Genomic DNA, 20,793 nt, shown 5'->3' on the forward strand with positions numbered 1-20,793 from the left:
TAATTTATCTTCTGCTTCACTTTTCTTTTTCAACAAAAACACATGTGTAAATCTGGAAAAATCATCTACAATCACTAAGTAGAATCTTGCCCCTCCTTTCGAACATTGGAGAGGTCCTGCCAAATCCACATGAATAAGTTGATAAGGTTCAGTAGTAGTGCTTTCAACGCTCTTATTTATGGTTGCCACTGTCATTTTTGCTTTATAGCATGCATCACACTCATCCACATGCTCACAATGTGTTAGTTTTAAATCTTTGCTATACTTTGGGGTGTTTTTAATTTTCTCAAAATTTGCGTGCCCTAATCTTCTGTGCCACTCATGTATGCAATTTTCGTGTATGTTTTTATTTACCCCTATCCAGGCACATGTTGGTTCATCATGCTCACTCTGTACCATAAACATTGAGTCCTGCAATTTCCCCTTCATACATATCTCATCACCTTTCTGCACAATGCATCTATTTCCTTCAAAATATACTTTACAACCTATCTGAGTTAGTTTTCTTATTGACAGAATGTTACATTTTAAATCAGGAACCAAAAGTACATTTGTTAATATTGTTCTCAGATTACTCAACCTGATCGTCCCCTTCGCAATTGCGTCCCGTGACGATCCGTCAGCTAGATAAATCTTCTCTTGAACAGGCTTTGAAGTGTAAAACCAGCTTGCGTCCGTAATTAGGCAGTTTGACGCCCCGCTATCTAGAAGCCATTTAGAGTTAAGTGTTTTATTGTCCTCCTCAGTAATAAAGTTCACACTGGATTTCTGCCATCCATAGTCCCTGTTTCTTCTTTTCTTACTCAAACACTGTTTTTGTATATGTCCTCGGGACCCACAAAAATAACATATTTTATTTTCTTGCCTGTTTCTTGGATACTTTTGTTGAGCAGCTTCAGCCTCTTTGAACTCAGTCCTTTTACTCTCATGTCTTCTGTTCCATTCCTGTTGCAGTTTTTGCTCTACAAAGTCCAGAGTTAAAGTTCCATCTGGCAATGTCTCCATACTAGTAACCAAAGTGTCCCATTTATGATCAAATGAAGACAAGATTATATAAACTATCTGAATGTCACTGTGAGTCACTCCTCTATCTTGAAGATCTCCAAATAATCGTCGAAATTCAGCAAGATGCTCACTCATAGTCACTTCATCAGTAAAACACATCTGATATAGTTTTCGCGCTAAACACAGCCGGCTTCCTGCGGTTTGCTGCACATGAGCGGCTCTTAGCTTTTCCCACATTTGATGAGCTGTCGGCTCATTACTTACTAGCAACAATTGTGTATCAGACAGCCCCAGAGTAATAAAAGCCTTCGCTTTCTCGTCTTTCTTCGTCCACGCTGCTGATGGAGCGGCCGGAGGGGGATTTTCCACCGCGTCAAATAAATCTTCCTTGACCAGAACTGCTTTCATTCTCCATTTCCAACTGGAGTAATTAACTGCATTCAATCTCTCCATCGGCATCCCGGATGACAGGTTTATAGCCATGTTGTCCACTCTTTACTTGCCTCTCTCTTGCTGCTTCTTTCCTCTGCAACAACCGATCCAAACAGCACCAGAACCTCTTACTTTGGACTGTACGCTGGGCCCATAACCCCTGTTGGCGTGTGTGCGTTGAGAAGCGACTCTGGAGCTGTGCAGAACCAGAAATAATCCAGGCCAGGCAAAGTTCTTTGTAAGAGTCTTTTACTGACAATAAGTTTCAAACGCAGTCCTCTCTCCATACAATTTTTCCCCCACACTAGAGCTTCCGCGAGAGCTGCTCTTATCAGAGCCGTTGCCCTTGCCAACCATCTGCTGGCCTTGACAACTCTGGCACTCACTGTTGCTCAAGTTAACCCGTTTTCTTCAGGTTTCCTTTTCTCTGCAAAACCTCTGTCTGTGAGTCACATAGATTGCTTTACTGGCCAACAGTTAATGGGGGCATGTCAGGGGGGGGGCTGAGGTGAGGGGACTTAGGGGACATCCTTAAGGTGAGGGGACATCCAACCCATGTTCGGAGTGCTCCTGCAGGTCCCAATTCAGGCAAACGTTATGCCAGGAAAAAGGTTGGTCTAAAAAAATTAATACAATAGAAGTCAGTAGAGAGAGCTTACTCCGCGGCAGGGGTATTTGGGAAAGCAGGCTTTTTCTTTCTGGTCCCTGCACACAGCTCCTGGATAAGCCAGCATTCAGCCAACCCAGAGGCTCCTGAACGGCAGTTGGATGCGGCAGAACTTTACGCTGGCTTCTCTTATGCTGGCACCGCATATGCTGGCTTCCCTGAGTTGGATTGCTTTGCCCATCTACAGGACCGAATAACTCTAGGCAGCAAGAAAGGAAAGAGGATAAAGTCAGGGAAACGTCTCCAGAAAGGTTATTGAAGGTGCTGCCAAAACTAGCCTTAAGTAGGGGCAGATGGAAGTCACAGGAAAGTGCATGTGAAGAATTTGAGGTAAAAACCAACGCTGCTGAAGTTAAAAAAAAAAAAAGGAAGTAGCAAGCTCCAGATTAATCCCCTCTACAGTTGTACAATCAAGGGGTTCACTGGCATAGTTTTCAAAAGAAAGAAAAGGAAGATAAAGCACACTGCTGTGAAACAATTTCCTGTTATTCAGTCCAGCAGGAACCATCTAGTGTTCTTCACATATGGAAGAGGTTCATCCTCTCCCAAGGGCTTTGGATTCAGTCACTAGATGTCTCCTTAATGAATGTGCCAGACAATTTTTCTGACCATCCAAAATATAACACTGTCAAAAGTGACAAGGCCCGTACAGGTCCACAACCAGATGAATCCAAGCTGTCTAGATTTCTTTTTCTTTGTATGCAAGCACAAAAAGAAATAAAGTCCTGCTGTGGTGACTACAGTTGCAGTTTTCCTCACATCACCAAGAGCAGGTTAAAAAGAAAGCCTGAAGTCGAAGATGCCTTAAGGTAAGGAGTTCAACAAGATGATGATTATTTATTAAATTTCCATTTCACTCTTCCTCCCAAAGGAGCCCAGGGTGGCAAACACCAAAGTGGTAAAGCAACAATATTTTAAAAAATTCAAAGCATTAAGAATATCTGAAAACACTTACAACATATGTAAAAGATGACCCACAGTGTTCCTTCTTAGTTGAAAGAATAAGAAACAGACAAAAATGCAGTTGCTAGAATATGCAACCTCCCTTGTTCAAAGTCTTGTACAGACTTGGCAAAGGTCTGGCGTTCTCATATTCTCAACACCTATCTTAGTATGTGCAAGGCTCCAGAACACTAGAACCTACCAGCGGCTCTTGTAAGTGGCTCCCAGTGCGTTGTAGTGGTTTAGCATGTTAGACTAAGACCTGGGAGACCAGGGTTTGAAACTCTACTTAGCTATGAAGCTCACTGAGTGCCCTTGGACTAGTCACTGTCTCTCAGCCTAACCTACTTCAAAGGATTATTGTGAGGATAAAATAGGGAGGAGTAAGACCATATACTCCACCCTGAGCTTCTTGGAGAAAAGGTGGGATATAAGTGTAATAATAAAATAAAAATTGCTTCAGTTATAGTATCTGCAATCCATAAGGGGGTTCCATTTGAGAAGCCAAGAGAGGAGTTCTTAATTATAGAATTTCCTCCCAAGGGACACTTATTTTTAGGGTTGAGAGAACTACCTATATGCAGGATGGCTTTTCAGGATCAGTGTTAGGTCAACCAAGGATGGGGGTTTCTTTAATGACATTTTAATGTTTAATGACATTTAGGGAAGGGCTGTAGCTCAGTGGTACAGCATCTGCTTTGCATGCTGAAGGCCCCAGGTTAACCCCCCCGACATCTCCTGGTAGGGCTGGGAAAGACCCCCGTCTGCAACCCTGGAGAACAGCTGCCGGTCAGTGTCAACATTACTGAGACAGATGGACCAATAGTCTGACTTGGTATAAATCAGCTTCCTGGGGGTTGTATTCAACTAAGTCCTACTCAGAGAAGACCTATTGATAATAATGCCACATTAACACAACACACACACATTCAGAAGATAAGTAGCCTGCACATGTGCATGCACACGCACTCAGCAGAAGTAGGCGAGAATGAACAAACAAGCACGCACACAGACGGCAACACTGGTGAAAGGAACAAGAATGTACATCTCCTGCAAGCTGAAGGTACCACAGCAAGTGGCTAGTGGTAGCACAAGGGTGCACAGCCTTTTTTAGTTCAGGGACCACATTCTCTTCTAGGCAACTTTCTGAGGGCCACATGCCGGTGATGGTGGGGGGGGGGCAGGAGCAAAAGTGGATGAAGCAACAAATGTTAATTTCCTCACACGTCCTTCTCTATGCTCCATCCAGGCAAGCAAGAATCATTACCAGAGTTCAAAGACACATTCTAGACAGGAAAAAACGCTCAAGGAAGGTGCAAAGCTGCGTTGGTGAGGAGTGTGGCTAGTGAGGGGGTGTGGCCTGAGGAGAGTCCCAAGGGCCTGACAGAGAGTCCTGGAGAGTCGCATTCCCTGTGGTAGTGGGAGAAGTGGACAGCACACAGCTGCTACGGTAGCAGGAGACCTAAACGCACACGACTGCTCCTGAGCACTGCGGAACTGCTCTGAAAATGGAAGTGAGCTGGAGCTTGCAAATGGCTGCCACTTTGGAGGGGCTTCTCCCCAGAAACATAACACATTTTTCCAACAAGAACAATTGAGAACCTGGACAACAGTATGAACATTGTTATCAGTCAAAAATAAAATTTAAAAACAAAAAACTTCCAGCCCCAAAGATTTTTTTTGGGGGGGAGCTATCTTTGAGGACCAGAGAAAAGCTTTGGGGGGGGGTCATATAGGATGGCACATACCCTTACAAATTCCCTCCCGTTAAATATTAGACAGGCACAGTCTCAATTGTCTTTTCTGTGCCTACTGAAGACCTTCCTCTTCCAATTTGCCTTTTTTAAAAAGACCTTATCCCAGTCTGCATCTGTACTGGAATTGTTTTTAAGATGTTTTGCTTTTAAGATGTTTGTATTGCTTTATCACTTATTTGCTGCCCTAGTCTCCTTTTGGGAGGAAGGGCAGGATATGAATTTTAACAACAACAACATAGCCTGCAGCACATAAAGTACAAAAAAGGTTCCAGCTGAAATCTGGATGGCCTAGTAACTCCACCATCACTGCATCTCTACATGTCAACAGAAGAGGGGCGGGAGGGATGCAAATATTTTGAAAATCAGTCACTTGGCAAGTCAAACTGTGTGGGAGCTAGGCTAGTTTCATATCATTATCTGTTTGCATATTGCTCACCCTCCAATAATCTTGTACTTATCTTATGGCAAAATGCCAAAGAGAAAACCAGAAACGTCTCACCACAAAGTAGCTTTTTCTTTTCTGACCCTGGGCTACTAACATGTTAACTCATAGGAACATAATTCTAAGTATTTCACAATGTCTGAAAGTAACAGGTATGCATTTCTGCTGTGCTAAGGTCCACTCAGCCTTCCATCCATCCGTGGTCGGTAAAATGAGTGCCCGGCATATGCTGTGGGGTAAAGAAAGGCCGGGGACGGAACTGGCAATCCCACCCCATATATACGGTCTGCCTAGTAAACGTCGCAAGACGTCACCCTAAGAGTCGGAAACGGCTCGCACTACAAGTGCGGGGACACCTTTACCTTTAATTTCTAGAAATCTCTCAAAATGTGCAAACCATCTCTGAAAACACACTTTGTGGAAACATGTTTATCTAAATTGATTATTATCAGGCCAGCTGATAATGTAACACTATCTTGTATATAAAATCAATTGAGAGCTTACACTTGCACAATGTTATGCAAAGATGAATTTGACACAGAATAAAATGAGGACATTTTACAGTTGTAGAAGGTTTATTTTCTTCTTCTTTTTTGCTCCACACCTCCTGATATAAAAACGCATTAGGAATCATGGTCCTGATGTACTGTCATATTTAAAAGCTATTGTAAACACATTGGTTTGAACAAAATACGGCACCAAGTTTTTTATTGTTCTTTTTAACAGTGGTGGTTGTATGAAAACTTCTGCGTTTTAGTATTTAATGCTTTTTTTAAGTCAGCGTTGACATTACCTGGAGTGTGTTTATACAAAAAACTGACAAAACTTACAGTGCTATTGTTCAACTGAGATATGAACAAGCCTTGTGGGTGTGCATGCAACCCCTTCACTCAAGTCAACAAACAAGCCACACATCCTTCAAATAACTATAGCTTCTATTTTATCCAAACCAGGAAACTATGGTTAATGGTTTTGGAATAAACCAGGTTATCAAGACAACGTTAACCAATGGCTTAGTATGTTACCTTACTCTAAAGCTGTTAAACATAGTTTGCTTGCTGATATAAAAGGATGAATTAAGAGGCTGTGTGTGTATGATAAAAAGGCTCACTCCAATCTTGTCTGAATAAGAGTCTAGAGTCTATTCAGAATTAAGTCAATGGAATTCAATGGGGGTTATTTCCTGGTATGTGGTTACAGGATTGCAGCCTTAAAGAGAAACAGAAAATAGCTTTGTGTGCCACCCCAATCTCTGTGCGGTGAGATTTCCAGGGATCCCTGCGCTTGCCCTGGGTTTGGTTTCTTTGGGAAGAAGGTCAGCGGAGGCTGTGGTGTCTTTATGAAATATGGTTTATTTATTTACAGTAGGGCTCCACTCATATGGCAGGTTATGTTCCAGGCCCCCGCCGAAAAGCGAAAACCACCGGAAAGTGGGGCCCTACTGTATTCCAGCCACCACGCTTCAGCTGACAGTGATCAGCTGTAGCGCGCGAGCTCCCCATGCTTCAGCTGTAGCATGCAATCAGCTGTAGCACGGGGAGCTCCAGCCCCCACGCTCCAGCTGACAGCGATCAGCTGTAGTGCAGGGAGCTCCAGCCGCCATGCTCCAGCTGACAGCAGTCAACTGTAAAGCGGGGAGCTCCAGCCACCGCGCTCCAGCTGACAGTGATCAGCTTTAGCGCGGGGAGCTCTCACGCTACAGCTGATCGCTCTCAGCTGGAGCACGGCATCTGGAGCTCCCCGCACTACAGCTGATCGCCCCGCTGGCACCACCATATTAGCAGAACACCGAAAAGCAGGGCCCTACTGTACACTCATGCCAACCTGAGCTTAGGATGGAGGGGTTCAAGGCATCAGCAGTCCAATATCCAGCTTTTCCATCAGGTTACAGGAGGCATCCTAAAGCCACAGTGCAGAGAGCCAGTCTCTCTGCCTGCCTCCAGTTCCCAGCCTTTCCCAGACACACTGAAAAACACAAACCTCTCCTTGGCCCCAGAAGGGGGGGGGAAGCTCTCCTGAAGAGTTTCAATGACAAAAGGATCTCCCTGGCCCATTCATCAGTTGATGGGCACCTGATAGACCCATTAATCCACCTGGCCTCTCTATTAGCTTAACAAAGAAACTCATCTGACCAGCAGAGCAAGTTTCTCACTCCAGGCACAGGATTCCAAATCAGATGCTGGAAGGGGACTTATAGGAATTATCCATCTCAACCCCCCAAACTCACAACAATAGAAAGCTGTCTTATATCAAGTCCGACTAATGGTCCATGTAGCTCAGTATAATCAAGACTGACTGCTAGCAGATCTCCAGGATTTCTGGCAGGAGTCTCTCCCAGTCCTACCTGGAGATGCTGGGGATTGAATGAGGGATATCTTGCATGCAAAGCACAGATACGGCCCTTCCCCTGTAAACAGAAGTTACAGCTACAGGGTGTTCATACCTTAGATAAAGAGTGGGAAACCTTTTTGGCCAACTGTGACAGGTGGACAGGACAACCCATTTGTCAATCACCTGACATGATTATGACACTGATCGTGCAGCCAATTCAGCTGCATCTCTACCTTCCCCGCACTTGATGTCACGTCTGACATGCGGGGCGGGTGGGTATGGTTGGGGAAAACAAGCCAACTTGGGACCAATTCCATGCCAAATTTGGTCCATGGGCCAGAAGTTCTCCAACCCTATTTTAGATGACAGAATGCCTATTTTAAGCAGCAAAGTTAACTATATGATTGTAATAAATATATAGCCCTATCCTATGCAGGTTCATTCATAAGTAAAGCCATTCAAGAAGTATATCTGCACACAATTGCCCAAGAGTCCTACCCAAAGGACTACCATGTTATCTACAGTGTGCGCCAACTTCTATGGAGCTAAATCACAAAACATGATTATATGGTAGTATCAAAGAAATGCTAGGGCAGCGCTGCAGGCAGTAACAGCAGCAAAAATGTTAAGGATTGCAACATGTAAAATAAAGAATAAACTATTACTTTGTGGGAAACCTAATACATTTTGTGGCTTCACAAAAAGCTTAGAGAGGACCTGAAAACAAAAAAGGACACATACAGGAAGTGGAAAGAAGGCTAGGCCACAAAGGAAGAGTACAGGCAGGTATCATGGAATTGCAGGGATGGTGTCAGGAAGGCTAAAGCTGAGAATGAGCTGAGGTTAGCGAGGGATGCTAAAAGCAACAAAAAGCTTTCTTCAGGTACATCCATAGTAAAAGACAGAGAAAAGAAATGGTGGTACAGCTACTCAATGAGGATTGCAAAATGATAACAGATGACAAAGAAAAGGTGGAAGTGCTCAATTCCTACTTTGGCTCAGTCTTCTCCCACAGCTAATTGGGAGGCACAGCTAATAACATCTGAGAAGGATCTTGGAATTGTCGTTGATCACAAGCTGAATATGAGCCAACAGTGCGATGCGGCTGCAAAAAAGGCAAATGGTATATTAGGCTGCATTAACAGAAGTATAGTTTCCAAATCTCATGAAGTATTAGTTCCCCTCTATTCAGCACTGGTTAGGCCTCATCTTGAATACTGCATCCAGTTCTGGTCTCCACACTTCAAGAAGGATGCAGACAAACTGGAACAGGTTCAGAGGAGGGCAACAAGGATGATCAGGGGACTGGAAACAAAGCCCTATGAGGAGAGACTGAAAGAGCTGGGCATGTTTAGCCTGGAGAAGAGAAGACTGAGGGGAGATATGATAGCACTCTTCAAGTACATGAAAGGTTGTCACACAAAGGAGGGCTGGGATCTCTTCTTGATCGTCCCAGAGTACAGGACACGGAATAATGGGCTCAAGTTGCAAGAAGCCAGATTTCAACTGAACATCAGGAAAAACCTCCTAACTGTTAGAGCCATACGACAATGAAACCAATTACCTAGAGAGGTAGTGGGCTCTCCGACACTGGAGGCATGCAAGACGCAGCTGGACAGCCATCTTTTGGGAATGCTTTGATTTGGATTCCTGCATTGAGCAGGGGGTTGGACTAGATGGCCTTATAGGCCCCTTCCAACTCTACTATTCTATGACTCTAAGGAGGGAACGAGGCCTGAAAATACAAACTTTAAAAAATATAATAATCTGGAAATTTAATCTGAAACCTGCCGGAAGTTTAACGCACAGGGTGCTTCCACTTTCAAAATGTGGCACTTCTATACCAGGCCCAAAGACAGAAATCAAATCTGTGAAGCTCAATTGCTTTCCCATTATCAGCCTTGTAACATCAGCCTTGTTCTCAGCAATGAACTGAAGCTGCAAGGGTAATGCACATCATTGTTGGTGATCCAATCACTAAAGAAAAAGCATTCTGGGCAGCTGGGACTCAGAGGTCTGCTGTAGCCTCAAGCAACATATTCTACAAGGCCCTGAAAACCAGAAGAGCTATTTCCTCTATCCCTTTTATTTTTGCATCTGAGGATGACAGGAACATGATTAACAGCCAAAGGCCAGTCACATCAATGCATTAAGAGGACAAAAGAGCTTTGTGATTGACAGAGGAGACCTAAAAAGGAAAGGGAGGAGGAGACTGGTTCATTCTTCCTCCAGGGATGGCTCTAGATACAGACGCCTGAAACCCTAGCCTTTAAAAGCTTCTCCCATTACTACCAGCTCACCTTGCAGGTAAACACCTTCCTGGTTCAGAGAGGCCATCACATATCTGAAATAGAGGCACCACTATTAACTGATAATGGTGCAGGAGTGGGGTGAGGGGTTGAAATCGGTGGCCAGTTGTGTCATTTTTCCAGTGCTTGTTGTCTCCAGGCAGAGCATTGCAGTATTTTTACTGCAACTGGATCTGGAGAAACGAAAAGCAATACAGTCCAGGAGGGGATACAATTCACTGTCTGGAGAGGGCCAGTATCAGTTAATCCCAGGTGCCCCTCTCCCAAGCTACCACCAAAAAGCAGACAAGGGGGAGACGGTAAACTTCCATTTTGATCAAAAGGGTGAAGATGGCAGCTTGAGTAACAAAGGGCAGCTGCATCAAATCGGCTGCACAGAAAAAGGTAAAAACAGAAACGTTCGCGAGTGAAAAGAGCTAAAAAGAGAGTTTCAGATCCCCAGGTGGAGCATCAAACATTCTGGCATGTGGGAATGAAGCTGCAATGAAAAAATCCCCCTTCCCTGCCTGACAGACTGGCTGGAAACTTCCCCTCGTCCTTTTTCTTTCTTGCGCATGTGGCATGGGATTTTCTTCTTGTGCTACAAGAAGGTGAAATTGGCTTCCTGTAAGGACAAGCATAAGATTGGCTGGTGAGACCTTTTTGGTGGGGCCGCCACTGAGCGCTGCCTGACTAGCATTAGTCCATGACAGGGCCTTTTCAGTGGTGGTTCCCCATTTGTGGAATGCCCTCCTAAGTGAGGTGCATCTGTCTCCATCACTATTAACTTTCTGGAGGAATTTGAAAACTGAATTTGATGGCTGAAGAGGACTGTCCTGGCAACCTGAAGGTCACTGATGAAAGACTGTTTTTAAGCTGTGTTTTAGAATATTTCTAACTGTATCTTACTATATTTTAAATATGCTTTAGAATGCTTTTAATTGTAATTGTGTTTTTGGAATGTTTTAAACTGTTTTTAGTATTTTTCTTCTTCTTTGTGTTATATGGTTTTATGTTTGCTGCCCTGGGCTCCCTCGGGAGGAAGGGCAGGATATAAATTAAATAAATAAATAAATAGTGTGTCATAGTGAGTGTTATGGCTGTTGATACTGAGGAGCTCAGTCTTATTGCCATATTAACTGTGCTCCAGTACCCTGGTTTAAGAAATCTCCATTGGAAGCTTTAGTTTCCGGAGTTCCTTGTCCAGGATAGTGAACTAAGCAGAGCCTTACAGAACAAGATGAATCTTTTGCACAGTCTTTTTGAGTCTTTGGTCCCATCCGTTGGCCATCCTGGCTAAGAATGATGGGAGTTGTAGTCCAAGGTTGGAAGATGCTGTTTAGCTCCTAAACCAGGAGTGACTCTCACTTGTTATGCAAGGACATGTGAGAACATTAGAACAGGATAGCTAATCTACAGCCCATAGGCCATATGTGACCCCTCCAAAAGGTTTTATGTGGCCCCTGGAAACCTCTCAAGTTTTGCCTGTGGTGGATTTTTTTTTAAATGCACTGACCAGACAGTTCCATTGCGTTCCCTGGCTGCTGTTGCCCCCAAACTGCTTGTTCCTTCTGATAATTTGCATTTCTGCATTGGATTAAGTTCCCATGGAGGTCAAGTGAACTGATTCCTGCTAATGTATTGCAAAGAGAAATGATAGAGAGTATCAGAAGTACCTCCTCTCTAGGATGATCATGAGCAATCATAACTCTTCAAAAGACATTGGAGAGTTGAGTAGAGCCCACATATCAAAGCAATGCCAGGTAACCCAAGCATAGTTGTGTTTTTCCCAGTGAAAATGTGGCATAGTGGTTTGAGTGTTGGACTACAACCTGGGAGACCAGGGTTTAAATCCCCACACGGCCATGAAGCTCACTGGGTGACCTTGGGCCAGTCAATGCCTCTCAGCCTCAGAGGAAGGCAATGGTAAACCACCTCTGAATACCGCTTACCATGAAACCACCTCAGAATACCGCTTACCATGAAAACCCTATTCATAGGGTCGCCATAAGTCAGAATCAACTTGAAGGCAGTCCATTTCCATTTCCCCAGTGAAGTGGGGTAGAAAATCTTCCAAATTGGGGATTTCTCTGGAAAATTTTCCAGTGCTTTATTTTTCAGTGGAAAATAGTCTGTCTCGCAACAATGCAGTAACAATGAATGGATGCCAATTGCAGATCCAATACATTAAGTAAGCTTGGCAGTTTCAAAGTTTTTAGCCTTGTTTACTGAAATACAAATAAAATAAACATGCTAAATTAGATTACTCTTTAGGGCATGAGAAAATTTTCCAGTGCAAACTGATATTTTTCCTATGTAAATTACTCTAATTGGAAAGTCATTTTCCTACGCAAATTAGCCCAATATCCAAATCAAAACCCATTGGCCACCCTGAAGTCCTGGTGTATGAAAGCTCCATGTCTGAGGCACTGCAACCTCAGTAAATACACATTGGCACCCAATAGCACCCATCAAGATAGAGATCTCCACTCAAATTGTGCACATATAACCCCTTTTGCATTCCACACACTTTTTAATTCATTACAGTAGGGCCCCACTCATACGGCAGGTTACGTTCTGCAGAGCTTGGAAAAGTTACTTTTTTTGAACTACAACTCCCATCAGCCCAATCCAGTGGCCATGCTGGCTGGGGCTGATGGGAGTTGTAGTTTAAAAAAGTAACTTTTCCAAGCTCTGCGTTCTGGATCCCTGCTGTAAAGCGAAAACCGCTGTAAAGTGGAACAAGCACCGTATGAGTGGGGCTTTAGTCTAATTGCATCTAACTGAGACCACTGTATTAGCGAATCGCCGTAAAGCGAAACGCTGTAAAGCGGGGCCCTACTGTACTCATAACAGGAAAACTTAGATCCTACTTAGATTTAGAATCCCAAATACCATTCTCCCCTCCCCATCTAGGAAACTTTTACTTTGCATAACCAAACCTCTAAGAAAGAATCCAAAATTTAAACATGTGTTCAGCCCTTCAACAGTACAGTCAAAGTTAGTTAGCTTTGCTTACCCTCTTCTGTGTCTCCCCTGTCCCCTGTATTCAGTTAGGTAGGCCTCAATAAGACTTAGCATAGCCTACTCTTGGTCCCAGTTTAGAGCAGTCTGGTTGGCAATCTGAACTGGATTCCTCCTCAAGGTAAGAAGTCAGGAGGATAGAGGTATATCCCAGGTCTAAGGAAGACCACTAAAAAACCCCATAAGCTATGTCTTGGAATAGAACTATTATCCCACCCAGTGAGCCCCTGAAGATACACACACACACACAACTGTCTCCATGATATAAGGAATTGGTTTCCTTTCCCTCTCTAATGCTGTATCTTTTCCTGCTGCTTGACTCTCCAAGCAAGTTACACTGCTTCAGGCAATGCGTAATTTATACCTGAATTCCCTCTCTGCCCTCATTTCAGCCTTGCACGTGCCTATCAGGCACCTATTATCCCTCTCTTCTTATTAATGGGTGTCAGCCTTCCACATCTTCCATCCAGCCTTCTTATACTACCAGCAAGTTGCTCCTTCTTGTTCCAGCTATCCCTATCTCCACTATAGCCCTAACCAAACAGTTGTTGGTCCATATCTGAATTCTGTATCTGTAATGAAGCAACCTTTCTACTTCTGTAATAAACCACGTATTCGGTTTCTCAAAACTTGAGAGCTGAACTTTTACCATGGTGCACCGTGACTCTGTCAAGCACTCAAAACCATGTCAGTTCCATTTTCTGTGTTTATCAAAACGCATAACTAGGACACACTCAAATCAAGCTTTATTGGCACCTCTGGCATTTGAGAGGGGTGGCAGGAACATTAGAGAAATAATACTTTTCCCTGGAGGGTCATCCTGTGAGTCTGAAATTTGCCAGTGGACACAGCTAAATAACACATGTGCAAATGAATTCTCATTGACAAAACTCTCACCCACACTCCTCCCCAGACAAGCAGGTGATAATGTGCTCATACACTTGCAATCTCTCTCTGCAATGGACATTCAAGAGGCACAATCCCATTCATCATGTGCACTGACATCTCTCCTCTTTAAACCCCAGCATCTCCAGAGAAGACATGAGAACTGGGAATGGAAGAAAAGGAGACATGCTGTCACATCCTACAATCTGCCTCTCCCTGGAAAACCTCTTAGGCCTTCCACTGTCCATCTTGATTAGAACGTTCATTCTTAGTTAACTCAGCCCAGAAAGATGGGGCAAAGCCAGTCCAAACCAACTTCACTATGGCTATGAGGAAGCTGCAAGGGGCCAGTGGATCCCAGGGCTTGGGCCATAAAGCAGGGGATTTGGACCAGATGTTCTTCAACTTTTTTCCAACATTGCAAGCCTGATTGTGTGGGTTTCACCAGAACAGACACATGGGGCTATGAAACACAACAATGCCCTTTGAAAGAACTCCAAGTATAATGATCAACAAGCTGCAGTAACTATTATTTACTGACTTAATCTAAAACATGGAACCAAGCTGAAAGAAAGTCCTCCTGCTCTGTTATTTTTTTCACAACATTTCAGAAACAAGAGGCAGCTGGATCAAAATTAAGGTACCATAAGATGTGTACATTATGCTTCCAATTTTGCCCCCCCTCCCATTTTTTTTAGTAATGAATGCACAGTAGTAGTTATTTGCAGTAACAAAAAGCCTCTAAACATCTACTGCATGATACTAGGGCCTCAGTATAGTAAGTGGAAGCTTATTAAATTAGAGCTTGTATAATAAAACACTCTCAGAAAATGGACCCTGCCTCAAAAATATCAGATGTGCCTCTCACTGGCACAGCTAATGGAATTACAGCAGGTATTAAATTTCACCCACTAAGGCTTCAGTCATTACTGCAGAATATATTTCAAATTCATGTGGTATGTTGGTATAGTCATACATTTTCAAGAAGGCCTCCACTTGTTTCAGAGAGACTAAGTATAGATTCACTAATAGGCAAAAAACCCTTGAGGTTTAAGAATGTATCTATAGCCCACAGCTATTTCTACCAAACTTTAAAAAGCAGGGAAACTGGGCAGCTATAGTGCATGCACTAGGAGAGCAGGAGACCTGACCTCCTCTCTGAGATATTAGACTGCCCTACACATTTGTCAAAATGAAAACACAATTTGTGTTGGTCTTTCACAGTCCAATCCAATTGGAAGGTAGGAAGTGTAATCTTTAAACTCCCATCGTGATGGAAAAAGCTTCATCTTTAAAATGGAATTCAGCTCCCGTGTGAATGAGCCCTCATTGGATCATCTCTCTCTATCCTTAGCCACCCAAAGGCAACTGAATTTTTAAAAAGATTTCTTATATGCTTCTTGAACATACTTAGGCTTGCGTTTTGGGTAAGTCTCCAGGAGAAGGGCATTCCACAGGAGAACAGCACTTCTCACTGTGTCCTTCTTACAGTCCTAATTTGGCATGCAGGTGCTACACTTAAGAGAGTACACCTCATCATGTACCTCAAGGGGGATGGACTTGATGGGCTTATAGGCCCCTTCCAACTCTACTATTCGCTGATCTTATAGGATTGTGACAGAACGATCTATGTGGTCTCTCTACGTGGTATTCGCCCAGTCCATCTATGGCTTTAGTGAGTCACTAGCAAAGCAAAGCTTGTACTTGTATGACGGGCTGCATTACTCTCCCCTCAACATAATTTCATTGACTGCTATAGGAACTAATTTATGATTTAATTAATTAATTTCCATCCCACCTTTACTCCTAAAGAAGCCAAGGGTGGCAAACAACAAGCAATAAAATAATAAAAGCATCTTTAAAAAAATTCCAATACAGATGCAAACTAGGAAAGATTTTGAAGCTACAGTTAAATATAATTAAGGTGGGGGCAAAAACATGTTTCTGTCTCAGGGCTTCTTAGATAGAAAAGCAATGGACCTGTGTGTGCGTGTGTTTATTTTGGACTTCCAGTGCATCTATCCTCCGCAGAAGTAGTGGGAAAACTGCATTAGAAATCAAACAAGATAAAATGATATACTGATGAGCTAGTATCTGTGTATATGATAAACAGCACAAACCTGGAAGGCAACAAGAAGCTAAGTGCAGATGCTCCAGTACTGGTGTAACTTGCTGCCAATGACCCACTTCCAACAGAAGGTGGGCCAGCATGTTTTTTAATCAGTGGAAGCTTCCAATGCATCACAAGCCATAATGGCAGAATGTCTGCTCTTCCAGTCATTGTTTCAGAGGGTATCATAACAATATACAATATAGTGGAACAGAACAAGGCGTATCTAGTCCAGCATCATGTTCTCACAGTGGCTGAATGAACACAACAGCAATCTCCTCACTTCTGGTTCCCAGTAACTGGTATACAGCACCCTGGAATACTGCCTGACATTATTAATTTTCTGTAGCCAGCCACTACATAACATTAGCACATAGTGATTTCATGGTGGCCTCACAAGCTTAAATGTGCACAAGTCAAAGAAATGTCAGTCTCCAAAATTTAATGAATGCCTACATTTTTAAAAGCATTTCTTGGTTCATAACACATACCACTAACTTAACCCAATAATCTGTGATCAGAACAGTCAGTGCTTCCCAACAGGCTTAATAAAGAGACCCATCATCAAATGCTTTATTAGTTGCTGCTTTTGCAAATCACATTGCATTGCTCCCCATAATTCCATAACATAATTTTTAGCTTCAAAAACCCAGTAATTCATTTAGGGGTTTTTTGTTATCCTTCTGGCTTAATTTCTTTATTATACTAATAGACATCAATCCTCATTAACCACCAGAATGAACACTGCTGACTTCTGCAGGGAACAAAATTCCACCAATCACTCAAATTAACATTCTTACATTTCAAAATGTCAAGCTGATGGGTGAGGGCTTGTCTTTAAAAAAAAAAATCTTAAAGGCATGAGAATTCTAGCACAACACAAAAAAATTGTAATTAGAAGTGGTAAAGTGAATTACATGTTTAGTAAGAATTTCTACACCTTCAGGATGCACAATACATTATGCAATCAGCAATTTGAAAGGAAGGTGAATTAAAAGAATGGCATCTATTTGCAATAAAATGAAAGAGGTTTTGCTATATGGAAGTGAATATTTTACAAGACTTAGTTTTTTCTTCAAAGGTTTTATATTTTTTTTTAAAGCTTCATTTATTAGACTGAAAGGTGGAGTGAAGAAATGCACCCTCATCCCATAGAGATGCATTCCTAAGAACAGCAGGGTGTGATGCTCACGGACTCAGTAAGTAAACAAATGCTGAACTCTCATTTTGGCTGTCCTAAAGCAGTCAGGTTCACTTTCAGCCAGAAAAAATCAGAAGAAAAATCAGAACAGCGGCTTGATGTTTCATCAGACCACTCTAGTAAATAAACAACTTCTAACCTTGACATCAAAGTTTTCCTGCAAACCTCAAGAGTTCATCTACCCTCACCAGGAAGGACTAGAGATGTTAAGGCCTGGGGGGGGGGAACCAGAAAAAAATCAGGTGTCTATGTGTGTGTTTTCCCCTCTTTTTCCCAACAAATTTGAAAAAACTCCCTCATGCTTTCCTCCTATTTTTTCTAGTTTTTTTCTGGGCCTTCACGCGTCTAGGAAGGACTCCATCTTGCCCTCTTTTTAAGCCCATTTTGGCACCCTGTTCACCCTCACACAAGACACAGAGTTGTTCTCATTTTAATTATAAAATAAATAAATAATAATAAACCTAAGTTAGTCATGTCTGTTGACTTCAGTGGGTCTACTTTGAGTGGGGCCAGCACTGAATACCATCCACTCACTTTACTAATACAGTAGTAACATGAACGAAATAGTTCAACATTGCTCATTGCGAAAAGACCCAACACAACTGGCTGTGGCTTCCATCATACAGTACTGATATGCCAAAATGGCACAATCACAAAATATCAAAACATGCAACATTACTGCAGACCACACAACTTTCATCCTTTTAAAAAGCTCATTGGCAACAAAAGAAATTGGAGCGTTCAGATGCTATGACAGTCCCAAGGAAAAAACTCCCTGAATGATCAAAATGCTAATGGAGGAAGAGAACTAGGCCTTTAGAGGTATTTGAACACACATGCTTTTGTTTTTGTTTTCAGCAAGCTTAGGTGTTCAGGGCAAAAAGAAAGGGGAGAGAAAAGGTTGTGTTAAATGTCCCAGCTGACTGATGGATGGGTAGTCTGTTCTGAGAACAAAGGAGGAGAAAAGATTGTGTTACCTGAATCATAGATTCTTAGGCACTACCTAAACTGCAATGGTCTCCTGTTTCACTGCTCACATACACACATACCCCAACACTAGTGCTGCAAATAAAATTATGCAGCAAATAGAATACCTTCCAAACTCTATCTCAAGTTCCATTAAGATTTCAAACAGAAAACAAATGAGGCACAACAAAAATGGCAGTTAAACTGGCACACATTGTTTTGTGTGATTTTCACATTCATCCCTGTAGAAGTGGACTTGGACTTTGATCTTTCAAACAGTCACTGAAATTAATAGTACAAGTTTGGAAGCTTTGTCTGAGGCTGCAATGTAATGCATATATACATGAGAGCAAAATTAAACTGGTCTATAGACTTATTTGCATGAACCAGGGTGCCAGTTTCTCCCCCTACTGCTGCCTTTTGTTAAAATAAATGGACCGAAACCTCTTGCATCCTTAATAACTAGTTTCTGCTTGCAACCCTAGCTTTACACTTTCTTTTCCAATGTTTAGAACAGATGAATTAAGACATGTCCATTGTGAATCACTAGTAAGGATTAATCACCATAGCAACCAGTCTAAGCTATTGCCCATACAACTTCAAGAAAATTGCCGGATTTTCTAAAAGGTATGTTGCAGTGAGCTGGCATTTCGGTATGTGTCATAAATAGACTGAAGGGTTTGGTCTGCTCCATATGGTTTTTTTAACCAATGTATACAATGCATATTTCAACATCATCCAAGTTAATTTTGTATTCTTATGACTATATAAAAGGACAGTGAAACACTTAGAGCGAACTGTATGAACCACTAACAAATAAAACAAGGAACCTAATACAGAAGATTTATGTACGTTTAAAGTCGACAATGAGGACATTGAACTTGTCAAGGATTATCAATACCTTGGCACAGTCATTAACCAAAATGGAGACAATAGTCAAGAAATCAGAAGAAGGTTAGGACGGGAGGGCAGCTGTGAGACAACTAGAAATGGTCCTCAAATGCAAAGATGTATCACTTGACACTAAAGTCAGGATCATTCAGACCATGGTATTCCCGATCTCTATGTATGGATGTGAAAGTTGGACAGTGAAAAAAGTAGGTAAGAGAAAAATCAATTCTTTTGAAATGTGGTGCTGGAGGAGAGCTTTGTGCATACCAAGGACTGCAAAAAAGACAAATAATTGGTTGTTAGAACAAATTAAACCAGAACTATCACTAGAAGCTAAAATGATGAAACCGAGGTTATCCTACTTTGGACACATAATGAGAAGACATGATTCACTAGAAAAGACAATTATGCTGGGAAAAACAGAAGGGAGTAGAAAAAGAGGAATGCCACACAAGAGATGGGTTGATTCCATAAAGGAAGCCACAGACCTGAACTTACAAGATCTGAACAGGGTGGTTCATGACAGATGGTATTGGAGGCCACTGATTCATAGGGTCGCCATAAGTTGTAACTGACTTGAAGACACATAACACACATACAATACAGAAGATACTGTATATATTGTGAAAAATCCTGTTTTAACAAACTAACTTCTTTTTCTTTCCCTCCCCGTTTTTGTTGTTGTTTACAAAAGAGAATAACTCTCGCTCTCACAGCGGCTTTCAATACCTTGACCATGGTATCCTTCCGGATCGGCTCTACGGGATGGGCATTGGCAGTACTGTGTTGTGGTCTTGTTCCCAGTACTATTCAACATCTATATGAAGCCATTGGGAGCGGTCATCGGGAATTTTGGAGCAAGGTGCCATTAGGACGCTGATGATAGACAACTCTAACCCATTACATTTGAATCAAAAGAGGTTGGGTAAGCCCTGGACCAGTGCCTGGATGCAGCGGTGGACCGGATGAGGGTCAATAAACTGACCTTGATTCCGGGAAAGATGAAAGCTTTGCGGGTGGGTGGTTCCGGGAGACAGATCAATTGCCTTTCCTGGATGGGGTTGCACTCCCTCTGAAGGAGCAGGTATGCAGTCTGGAGATACCCCTTGATCCATCTCTGTCACTAGAGGTCAAATGAGCTCTGTGACCAGGAGTGCGGTCTGCCAGCTTCGGCTAGTATGCTAACTGCAACCATTCCTGGACCATGACAGCTAGACTACAGCAGTCAATGCACTGGTAACCTCAAGACTCAATTACAGTAATGCACTCAATTGGGGCTGCCCTTGAATCTGGTCTGGAAGCTGCAACTAGTGCAGGATGCGGCAGCCAGCCTGCTTACAGGAGATTACTGCCAACATGTTACCCCACTGCTGAAAAAGCTGCACTGGTTGCCAATTTGCTACTGGGCCAGGTTCAAGGTACTTGTGTCAATTCACAAAACCCTAAACAACTTGGACCCAAAGTACTTTAAGGACTGACTCCTTATGTTACATCTCGATCACTCAGATCTTCTGATGGAGCACGTTTGGGGGTTCCCCATGCCCCTGAGGTTCAGCTGGCCTCCACTAGCGACTGAGCATTCAGTGTGGCAGGCCCTGCCCTATGGAACTCCGTACCAAATAGGTTCGGCAAGAACCATCCCACTTCTCTTTCAGGTGTCTCATGAAAACTGAGCTTTTTAGACTGGCCTTTGTAACATGAATTTCTTTCTAACCCATGCAGTATTTACTGATGCTTTTATTATTGTTTTTAATATATTTTTACGGGTTTATTTTATTGTGACTGGTATGTTTTAAGCCGCCTTGATGTACTTCTATGAAAAGTGTGCTTTATAAATACTTTAATAAAATAA

General features: G+C 42.6%; 1 protein-coding gene across 3 annotated transcripts in view; it reads right to left on the bottom strand.

Annotated features, from left to right (window-relative positions):
• Positions 1–20,793, bottom strand: part of TMEM135 (transmembrane protein 135) — a 260,384-nt gene that overhangs the window by 57,112 nt on the left and 182,479 nt on the right. The window contains exon 1 of one of the 3 annotated variants that reach the window (XM_061628890.1): positions 581–2,233. The exons of 1 other annotated variant lie outside the window; for it this stretch is intronic. In XM_061628890.1, coding sequence (XP_061484874.1) covers positions 581–1,488 — 908 coding nt within the window. In that variant the 5' untranslated portion in view covers positions 1,489–2,233. Of the gene's footprint in view, positions 1–580; positions 2,234–20,793 lie in introns of those variants that run through there. One more of the 3 variants, XM_061628889.1, reaches the window with a different exon arrangement.

Source organism: Rhineura floridana, chromosome 5, assembly GCF_030035675.1.
Source record: "Rhineura floridana isolate rRhiFlo1 chromosome 5, rRhiFlo1.hap2, whole genome shotgun sequence".
NCBI lineage: Eukaryota > Metazoa > Chordata > Lepidosauria > Squamata > Rhineuridae > Rhineura > Rhineura floridana.